The sequence below is a fragment of the Lissotriton vulgaris genome, unplaced genomic scaffold, assembly GCF_964263255.1.
Source record: "Lissotriton vulgaris unplaced genomic scaffold, aLisVul1.2 SCAFFOLD_8328, whole genome shotgun sequence".
Taxonomy (NCBI): domain Eukaryota; kingdom Metazoa; phylum Chordata; class Amphibia; order Caudata; family Salamandridae; genus Lissotriton; species Lissotriton vulgaris.
Genome location: NW_028244747.1, coordinates 59,370 through 70,100, shown reverse-complemented (window position 1 = coordinate 70,100; position 10,731 = coordinate 59,370). Strand labels below are relative to the sequence as shown.

General features: G+C 48.3%; 1 protein-coding gene across 1 annotated transcript; it reads left to right on the top strand.

The window, feature by feature from the left end:
* Nucleotides 1–264: 264 nt before the first annotated feature.
* On the top strand, nucleotides 265–4,598 carry LOC147666763 (uncharacterized; the record flags this gene model as incomplete). Its single annotated transcript, XM_086948897.1, has 2 exons — nucleotides 265–1,507; nucleotides 4,576–4,598. Coding segments are annotated over 2 exons (1,266 nt in total), but the record flags the coding sequence as incomplete, so codon positions are not given.
* Between the last annotated feature and the right edge of the window lie 6,133 nt (nucleotides 4,599–10,731).

Sequence of the window (10,731 nt, the reverse complement as noted above, 5' to 3'; positions counted from 1 at the left end):
CGTTTTGAGTTACTGGCTCTTCGCGTTTGGCGCGTTGTTGGCTGCATAAATCCCTGGTCTCATTGTAACGCTGACCGGAGCGTGTCCGGAGCAGAGCTTTGCTCGAGGGGAGTTCTTTAGATTATACAAGGGGTCTCCTTCCACCTTATATCGACCTGCCTCTGGTGTGTATTGGCAACTGGGGTTGCATTGTGTGTGTGTAGAGGCGACACCCCTGGGCTACTCCCCCCCTATTAATCTCCTCCTCACCTCCTTTTTCTCTTGCATGTGGCGTATTACGCCGAGGAGGGCGACCAGTGGGTCGAATTTAATGAGTATGAACAGTATGAGCCTGAGGAAGAACAGCTGGAGGAGAATTTGGGTGAGGCTCTGGCTACCCACGACCAGAGCTCTGTTAGTAAAGCCCTGATTAAGGCGTTAAAACCTTTTACCAAGTCCCATCATCCAGCGGGCAAGAGGAAGTTTAAATCCTCACGTAAAGGGGGTACTTCTGACCAGTCCCAAGACCACAAGATAGCGCAGATGGCCAGGTCAGTGATGAGGGACCATGGCTCTATGGCTTATCAGACCTCGGGGGATTCCTCCTCGACACCGCCAGATACTTCAGACTCGGAGGCAGAGTCTTTTGTTTCTAAGAAGAAGTCTCAGAAAACTAAACACACGGCTTTCAAGGCCGATGATAGTCAGGTCCCTAGGAACCTGCTATTTGACCCCAATAATATAATTCACCCTAGGTCCACGGAGTGGGTGCCTTGTGCCGAGGTTGCGCATTATGTTACCAACAACTTGCGCCAAGGCTTCGAGAGTGGGGTTCGAGCCACTCTGAGGTCGGAATGTCCAAGACCGTCGGTGACGGGGAAGGTGGCAGATACCCCGGACCTTGACCCTACCATGACAGCATTCATGAGGAAGTTTGCTAAAGACCCCAAAAAAGGACTGGATAGGGCTTGGCGGGGGTGCCAGGACAAGTTACTGGACGTCTCTGGACCCCTCACTAAGATTCTGGAGGCCGCTGTCAAGGCTAAGGAACAGGGCGTGCCTCTGGACACGTCTGACGTCATGGAATGGGCCCAACGCGCGATGTGCTTTCTGGGAAACGCTAATGTGGCGCTGTCTACGGAGCGGAGACGCTCTTTTCTTATGCGCATAGACTCCCAATTGGTGGAGATGGCATCCAACGAACCTGGTTCTCTGGCTAACGGCATGCTCTTCGGAGACAAGTTTGTTAAAGAAATGGGCAAGTACTTTGCCACCTTTTCCGCGCTGGACAAGGCGCAAACCACGATTAAGAGGGTGCTTCACACCAGTGTTTTTGACAGGGCCGGACGCCAGCGAGGTCGAGGGTCCGGCCGAGGTTTTAATCAGACCTCACGCGGAGGTGAGCAGAGAGGCAGAGGCTACCAACGCCCCAACTTCTACCCCTCCCGTAATCGAGGAGGTCGTGGCAGAGGACAGAAAGGAAGCTACAGAGGACAGCATAATAACTCGGGAGACAATTCCTACTCAGGTACGCATTCTTTGTGCGACGGAACACATGGTGGGGGGCAGGTTGGCCTTGTTTATCCACAGGTGGCAAGATCTGACAACAGATCCCTGGGTGTTACAATCCGTCCAAGGGTATCACATAGAGTTTTATGCATCCCCCGCGCAGCGACAAGCGCCCGCGCCACTACATTTTTCCCTTCAAGAACAGAGTTTCATAGACGCAGAAGTGCGGGCTTTGCTCAGGAAAGGGGCTATTGTGGAAACTTTGCCGCACGATCACGGCTTTGCAAGCACAATCTTCGTAGTCCCAAAGAAGGACCAGGGCTTTCGGTTAGTTTTAAACCTCAGGGATTTCAACGCATGGGTGGTGTATCAACACTTCAAAATGGAGGGCATACACCTACTGCGAGACATCCTGTTAGAACAAGATTGGATGGTACGTCTGGATTTGAAGGACGCTTACCTAACGGTGCCCATTTTTCCACCGCATCGGCGGTTTCTTCAATTTCAGTGGCGCAACACATGGTTCGAGTTTGCCGCCATGCCCTTTGGCCTCTCGTCCGCTCCCTGGTGTTTCACCAAACTGATGAAACCGATAGTTCAGTGTCTGAGGGAGAGGGGCGTAAGGTTGATCATCTACCTCGACGACATCCTGATTTTGGGATGCTCTCCGGAGATTGTTTCGCTCCACTTGTCGTGGACGGTTCACCTCCTTCAGGACCTGGGTTTCCTTTTGAACTTGCAGAAATCCATTCTGGTACCTGCACAGATTATGGAATTTCTGGGATTCCAAGTCGACTCTGTGAAAGCCCAGTTGCTCCTACCACTCAAGAAGAGGGTGGCAATCAAGAAGGAGTTGAGGAAAGCACTTGTCTCTCCGACAATTTCCTTGAGGACCTTGGCTCGCCTGGTGGGGCTTTTGGCCTCCTCCATCCAAGCGATCTTCCCGGGTCCCTTGCACTACAGAGCGATGCAACGCTTGAAGGCTTTACACCTTCGCAAGGGCGTGACTTACGCCCAACAGGTAGTGTTATCGACGGACGCGCGTACGGAGATGAACTGGTGGTTGGAACATTTGGAAGCCTGGAACGGCAGAGCCATTTTTGCGGCCACCCCAGAGGTTGTGATAGAGTCGGTTGCGAGCCGATGGGGCTGGGGAGCCCGTTGCGGCTCGGTGGAGACCGGGGGCCGATGGTCTCGCGAAGAATTGAAACTCCACATCAATTGTCTGGAGCTCCTGGCGGGTTCTTTTGCGGTGCGGACTCTATCCCCTCAGAAGGTCTCGTGTTGTATTCTACTACGCATGGACAATGTGTCCGCGGTACGGTACATAAATCGCCTCGGGGACACCAGATCTCGTCTCCTAGCGGAGATTGCCAAGGACTTTTGGCACTATTGCCTGGCCCATCAGATATCGGTAACGGCGGAGTACATTCCGGGGTCTGTCAACGTGACAGCGGATTGGAACTCGCGTTATTTGAGGGATGCCAGCGATTGGAGGCTGCACCCCAGGATTTTCAGGGCCTTGGACCGCTTGTGGGGTCCGTGTTTAATAGATCTGTTTGCCTCGCGACTCAAACGACAGTTGCCCCAATTTTTCAGTTGGCGTCCGGATCCGTTGGCGATCAGCTCGGACGCCTTTCTTCAATCATGGACGACGGGCATTCTGTATGCCTTCCCCCCGTTCATCATGATCCCGAGGGTTCTGGCTCAGATTCGGAGACAGAAGGCAGAGGTGATCTTGATCTCTCCATGTTGGAAAACCCAAGCGTGGTTTCCGGTCGCGATGAGCCTTGCATGCGCACCTCCGGTGCGAATCTCATAGTTCCCAGACCTGCCGACAGACCCTGTGGGCCTTCAACATCCGCTGGTCCTTCTGGATCAGTTGTCTCTCATGGCGTGGAGACTTTCAGGAGACGCTGGCAAGTGCCAGGAGTTTCTCAGGACACTCTCTTCTTCTTGTCACAGGCATGGGTGCCTTCCACCCACAAGCGTTATGAGTCGGCTTGGAGACGATGGGTTGGTTGGTGTAACAAGCGACAGGGAGATCCGGTGGGATCGCATGTCTCTGTGATTGCGAATTTTTTGTCTGATTTGGCTCGGTCAGGCTTGGCGTACAGGTCGGTGAACACTTTCCGATCGGCCATTTCGGCGGGGCATCCGCATGTGGATGGCAGACCTGTCGGGGAACATCCTCTGGTGTGTAAGGTGGTCAGGGGGATCCGGATGGTGAAACCTCCTCAGCCTAAGTATACAGAGCTTTGGGACGTTTCTGTTGTACTACGTTTTTTATCGGCGTGGCCGGCTAATGAGGGTCTGTCTAGGAAACAGCTCTCAGCGAAGCTTACGATTTTGCTATGCTTGATCTCCTGCAGAAGAGTCTCGGACATTTGAGCACTGGATTTAGCAAGTAGAGTATTTACCCCTACGGGAGTTTCCTTCACGATTTCAAAACGTACTAAAACACATTCAAAATGTATTTCTTATCCTGCTTTTCCGCACCACAGTAAATTGTGTGTAGTAAAATGTCTGAAGGTATATGAGGACTGTACTAGAGAATTTAGGAATGATTTTGGTCAGTTATTGATTTCTCTACAGAGACCTTTCCGCCCAGTCACCAATGCTACTCTGGCCAGGTGGGTCTCCTGGTTGTTGAGCCTGGCGGGCATTGATTCCTCCAAATTTGGAGCTCATTCTGTTAGAGGGGCTATGGCCTCAAAATCCTTTGGTGCCGGGTCTCGGCTTCAAGACATCATGACTGCGGCTGATTGGTCATCTGAATCTACTTTTAAAACGTTTTATCATAAACCTATTGTTGATGTGGCCTCGGTGGTGGTGGAAAGACTTTAAACTAGCATAATCAGAGCCTCCGTGGACTGACATAGAATGAAAAATTGTCTAGCATTCGCGACAAAGAATTTTCAATTCTATTAAGGACACGGAGGCGAGGATTATCCCACCCGAGTTGCCAGTAATGTACTTGGTATATCGATTTGCAGATGTGATGTATTTTGCCCACCCGAATAATATTATGGCTTGTTGTATTCCTTGAAGTTGGAATAGCCGTTACAACATATTTTCTTGTTTCAGGTGATCAGAACAAACAGACCTGAGTACGACTCCTGCGGACTGAACTGGGTCTCAGCTGCGGAGCGATTTTCCCCTTCGGACAAGAGGATGCGATAGTTGCCACGTTGGGCTCCAGTCTTGGTTGGACTGCGGAAGACATCGCAAAGAAAGAGGAAGGTTCCGGTTTTACATAGACTGTTATTGTACTGGACTGGACTGTGATTGGTGCAGACTTATGGAGGGGGTTGTCCTTCCGGGGTTATGCAAATTTAAAGTTGTTTATTGGCTGCTGTTTGGTCAGTAAAGATAAGAGAAGCATAATCCTCGCCTCCGTGTCCTTAATAGAATTGAAAATTCTTTGTCGCGAATGCTAGACAATTTTTCATTCTTCAGTCCTACCCTTTTTAATTTTTTTTATTTTTATTGAATAGAGCAAAAGGTAAACCAAAGGTACAAAACATGTTATACTTTAGAATTCAATAATCACACATTTCCAATAAATTTCTCAAATAACAAACAAGAGATAAAAAGTTAAAAACGATATACAAAGATAAAAGGAAGATTCATCGAGATAGAAAAAGTCAGCCTACTACAGCGTTGAAATCTTCCAGGACATTAAGTACAAAATATGCAATTTATAAGGTGCATCAGCAAAAACCTGCAAAACTGCAATAAAGTGCTAGTGCAAAAGTGCCAGAAGTACAAATAAGTACTATCTTAAAAAGTGCATAGTGCAATCTGATATAGGAAAAAGATGCTAGTAAGTGTAGATGTCCTGGAAAACAGATAAAAGGCTATAAAAGAAGAATGATCTCCTCTCAATTTTCTTCACGAATCATCCTCCCTTAATTACTTCTAGAGTCTCAAAATATTTCCAGTTCCTCTCAAATCTCCCAACAGCTCCCACTCTACCAGCATAAGCCTTTTCAAAAAAACATATTCTGTCCTACTCGACGCGTTTCATACTCAGTTAGCACTTAATCATGGTCGAGGCAGTTTCAGGACGAGGAAGCCATTGAAGAAATTAATGGATGCAGGGAGGCAGCACAGGTGTATCTAGCAACCCACAGAGGTAAGATTGAACATTTAATTTTGAGATGGCAAGCAACCCACATGGGTAAGATATGAACACCGCAAGTACCAGAATGCCACATGCTGTGGCCGCGCCCACTGAGGCGTGGACTTGAAAATTACAGGAGTGTTTAAAAAAACTGCAATGCCATCTCAGTTGTGATTTGTCCTAAGCCCATGATTAAGTGCTAACTGAGTATGAAATGCGTTGGGTAGGACAGAAGAATCTGGCGAGACCCTGCGTTGTTTATTCCTGCTGCAATCTTCAATAAAGAAAAGCACTACTTACCTCCTCGTGTGGGCTCCACCTACAGCAGGCAACTTGTGTGGTTTGACATATATATATATATATTACCTACTGTCGGTCGCCAGTAGGTATATATAGTTAGGACCTAGTTTCCATAGGAAATCCACAACATTCTATTTGGAATAACTTTGGCGTCGATTGGGGAATTTGCGTGTAACTTTCCAAAATTTTGGCCCGTTACGCTCCGCTCCTTCCCTGAAAGTCTCGGGGGGATTTGTCAAGCGGGGCCGAGAAAAAGGGGGGTCCGAAAACTTGTTTCCCCCATGTAATTTTCCATAGGACATTTAGACACGACTACAGCCCGAACCGATGAACGGAATTACACCAAACTTGGCAAAATGGTAGGGCCTGGTACGCAGGACGCCCTTTTGGTAGAATGGTGTACATCCCTCCAGTAGTTGTTGAGAAAATCGGATTTTAAAAATATATATATCTATAGGCATTGCACCGTGCGTGCACTGTAAGCTTACTGTACTCTGTACCTTCCCGAGTACGAGCTGCATGCTGATTGGCTGCCACTGTCTGTCAACACTCCAAAACAGAAATTGTTGGCAGCTATCTTGTGCCTCGGTAGACTGAGGCACAGGAAAGCAGAAAAACAAACGTGTAGAACTGAAAAAGGGGGCAGGGTAGAAGTACCCTGACCCCCTAGGCCTGCTCAGGGGGTCCCACAAGGACCCCCCCAGGCCCCCCCCCCCAATTTTTTTTGAAAAAAATCGCGAGGGTGCCCGCACCGTACGTGTACGGTGCACCCCCCACATTTCTTTATCACTATGCTTCAGCGATTCGGTCCCCCTTGGGGGTAATTTTTAAATAAACATACCAGGATTTTAAAAAAAACATTTTTGGAGGCCTGGGGGGTCCTTGTGGGACCCCCTGAGCAGGCCTAGGGGGTCAGGGTGCTTCTACCCTGCCCCCTTTGCGTGTTTTGCACCTTAGTTTCACTGCTTTCTTGTGCCTTGGTTCTACCGAGGCACAAGATGGCTGCCAACACTTCCTGGTTTGGAGTGTTGACCGGCAGTGGCAGCCAATCAGCATGCTTTTCACAAGAAAGCTGCATGCTCATTGGCTGTCAACACTTCTAACCAGGAAGTGTTGGCATTCATCTTGTGCTAGGTAGACCGAGGCACAAGAAAGCAGAAAAACAAACGTGTAGAAAAAAAGGGGGCAGGGTAGAAGCACCCTGACCCCCTAGGCCTGCTCAGGGGGTCCCACAAGGATCCCCAAGTCCAAAAATGTTTAAAAAAAAATCCCAGTATGTTTATTTAAAAATTACCCCCAAGGGGGACCGAATCGCGGGGGCATAGTGATAAAGAAGTGTGGGGGGTGCCCAATCCCCCCCACACTGCCCCGGGGACCGCCGCCCTCCGGGACAAAGCAAAGCAGCCTCCTGGCGCATACTGGAGGCTCCTGGTGCGTTAGTTGCCCCCCAGGGACCCTCAGTATGCAAGGGGAATTAGTTCCCCCTCTGCAAACATGCCCGGGGGATGCGTTGCAGAGAGGTGTAAAAAAGGGTGTGGCCTTATTACACCTCTCTGCAATGCAGCCTACTGTCTTATACTGGAGGCTCATGGTGGGCTAGTTGCCCCCAGGGACCCCCAGTATGCAAGGGGAATTAGTTCCTCCCCTGCAAACGAGCCAGGGGTTGCGCTGCAGAGTGTTGTAAAAAGGGGGCGTGCCCTCTGAACACCTGCCTGCAAAAATGTAGTAAATCAATATAAAAAAAATAACAATCAACACATTTAAAAATTGTCATTTAAAAAACCTTCGAAATGAAATGAAAAAAACATAGGTTTCAGGCCTGATATCGTTAGGAATTAGCATTTTAAAAACCATTGAAATTCATTAAAAAATCATAGGTTTCAGGCCTTATATAGTTAGGAATTAGCATTAAAAAACCTTTGAAATTCACAGAAAAAACCATAGGTTTCAGGCCTTATATAGTTATGAATTAGCATTTAAAAAACCTTGCAAATTCATTGAAAAAACCATAGGTTTCAGGCCTTATATAGTTAGGAATTAGCATTTAAAAAACCTTGCAAATTCACTTAAAAAACCAAAACCATAGGTTTCAGGCCTTATATTGATAGGAATTAGCATTTAAAAAACCTTGCAAATTCACTGAAAAAACCATAGGTTTCAGGCCTTATATAGTTAGGAATTAGCATTTAAAAAACCTTGCAAATTCACTGAAAAAAACATAGGTTTCAGGCCTTATATAGTTAGGAATTAGCATTTAAAAAACTTTGCAAATTCACTGGAAAAACCATAGGTCCAGGGCTTATATAGTTAGGAATTAGCATTTAAAAAACCTTTGAAATTCACTGAAAAAAACATAGGTTTCAGGCTTTATATAGTTAGGAATTAGCTTTTAAAAAACCTTTGAAATTCACTAAAAAAACTATAAGTTTTAGGGGTGTTATAGTTAGCTGGACATTTCACTCATACAAAACCATTGAAATTGCTCCTATATAGTTAGTTGTACTAACTATATTTCGCGCACCCGCAATCCACTGCTGATGATGTCACATATTAGATCATTCATGACATGATCAGTGACATCACTGATGACATCTCAAATGACATCACTGATGACATCATCCACGTGACAATCACATACACCTTTTCATACACTAGTAAAATCTTTCATCACTCTTTGTAAAATACAGAGTATCATATTTGAATCCATTGTCACAGCAATACAAGTATCTAAAAACCCACTCAGTGATTCATAGATGTATACACACATCTAATCACTTACCTGTAGATTCACTCATACATGCTGTCAATGAACAATAGAACACTATCAAAAATACTTATACACCTATATCGACATTAACCCCTTCCACGCTGATGACGAGCTGGGCTCGTCATGGCGTAGCCTCCTCGCACGCTGATGACGAGCCCAGCTCGTCACGTAACATGCGCTTTTAAAAATCTCAGCGTACGGGCGGAATTCCGCTAGCGCGCATGAGGTTAAACAACAGCCCACATCCTATTCACATATGAAGTCATCCTACTCACTTATGCAAACAATGGATCATACTTACAGTGCTACCAAACTGTTTGTTCTGCCAGGAAAGGAGCTGAATTGCGGATTGTGTACTGACTGAGGATTGTGGCTAACATCTCGCCGCACCCGCTCCGTGGGTGCCGCATCGCCGACTGGTCTTTGCGGGGACTCACTTCATCCAGGATTCAGGAGAGCGGACGTGTGGGGAACTTTAAACCATCGAGCGGGCTCTGGTAGGCGCAAGCAGGGACTCACTCTCCCAGGAGTCCCTGCCAGACCGAGTACACCGGGTCACGCCTCCCTTGTCAGCCCCGCCCACAGGACGCCGTGTGTGATTAAAACCACCTGTTTCCCCCCTGTCAGTGGGCTACCAAACTGTTTGTTCTGCCGGGAAAGGAGCTGAATTGCGGATTGTGTACTGACTGAGGATTGTGGCTAACATCTCGCCGCACCCGCTCCGCGGGTGCCGCATCGCCGTCTGGTGTTTGCGGGGACTCACTTCATCCAGGATTCAGGAGAGCGGACGTGTGGGGAACTTTAAACCATCGAGCGGGCTCTCGTAGGCGCAAGCAGGGACTCACTCTCCCAGGAGTCCCTGTCAGACCGAGTACACCTGGTCACGCCTCCCTTGTCAGCCCCGCCCACAGGACGCCGTATGACCTACATTTAGCATCCAGGTCACCGCTGTGCGGGAGCGCGTGGGAGCATCCTGGGAGAAGCCCGGGACAAGGGCGGGACCGTCCAAGGCCGTCACAGGCCGGATAAGGCTGGGCTGGGCCACCCCCCTAACATCTTGTCCCTTTTGGATTTCTGCTTCGTTTTGCAAACCCGGCCTCACTCACCTAGCTTCCTGCTACTGTGGGGGGACGTTTATTCAACTCAGGTGTCCCATCGCCCATGCCCATGACTACTAGATCAGGAAAGGGCAGAAAGGCTGGAGGGGGTGGGAGCGTAAATGGGACATTGGACAATTTTATAACTTGTGCTTTCTCAGTGCTAGAAAAGGAAATTGCAGCCACTGAACGTAAATTGTCTCTTGAACCTCTCCCTCATAAGCGCTCCTCTCTAGGGGCCATAGCACAAATAACATCTCCTGCTAATAATAACATGCATGATGTTGAAGCACAGCAGGCCCCTGAACGCGATAGTATAGGCGCAATCAGGACTAGCCTGGACAGGCTGAATGGGGTAGTTGTTTCAAGATTAGTGTCTCCTGCTCCCCCTGAACCCCCAGAGCCCACTCTGTCATTGGCTCCGCCTTTAGTCCCCATGGCCGACAAAATTAATCCTCCTGTGTCTAGTGTTGCTTGCACCCCTCTTCGAAAAGTGAAAACAGTGGGTGGCGGGGCCGTCGATTTCGTGCGCTCAAGAGGAAAAGATTTGCCACCAATTCAAGGGGTGGGCTGTCTAAACTCTCCAAAAAGTTTAAAGCCAAACATACTAGTGGTGGTGAGGAATTCGCAACGCCAGGGAGGGTACACCCTTTGTTTCCATCTGTAGTAGTTGGTATGACCCCTGTGCAGCCTAACCTAGCCCCTCACCCGGAGAGTTTAACAGAGAGCTCTCCTACATCCGATCTGCCCCTGCCCCCTGCCCCCTCCCCCTATAGAGCAGATCGAGAAGATAGTAAGGTCCTTGATTCTCCCCGTACTACAAAGGGTTAAGGATATCGCAGAGCGTTTAGACAGATTTGAGCAGTCATCTCTAGATAATTTTTTCTCGCTCAAATCCTTGATTAAATTGCAGACCAAAAATAACCTGAGTGAGCAGGTTAGATCTCATGGAG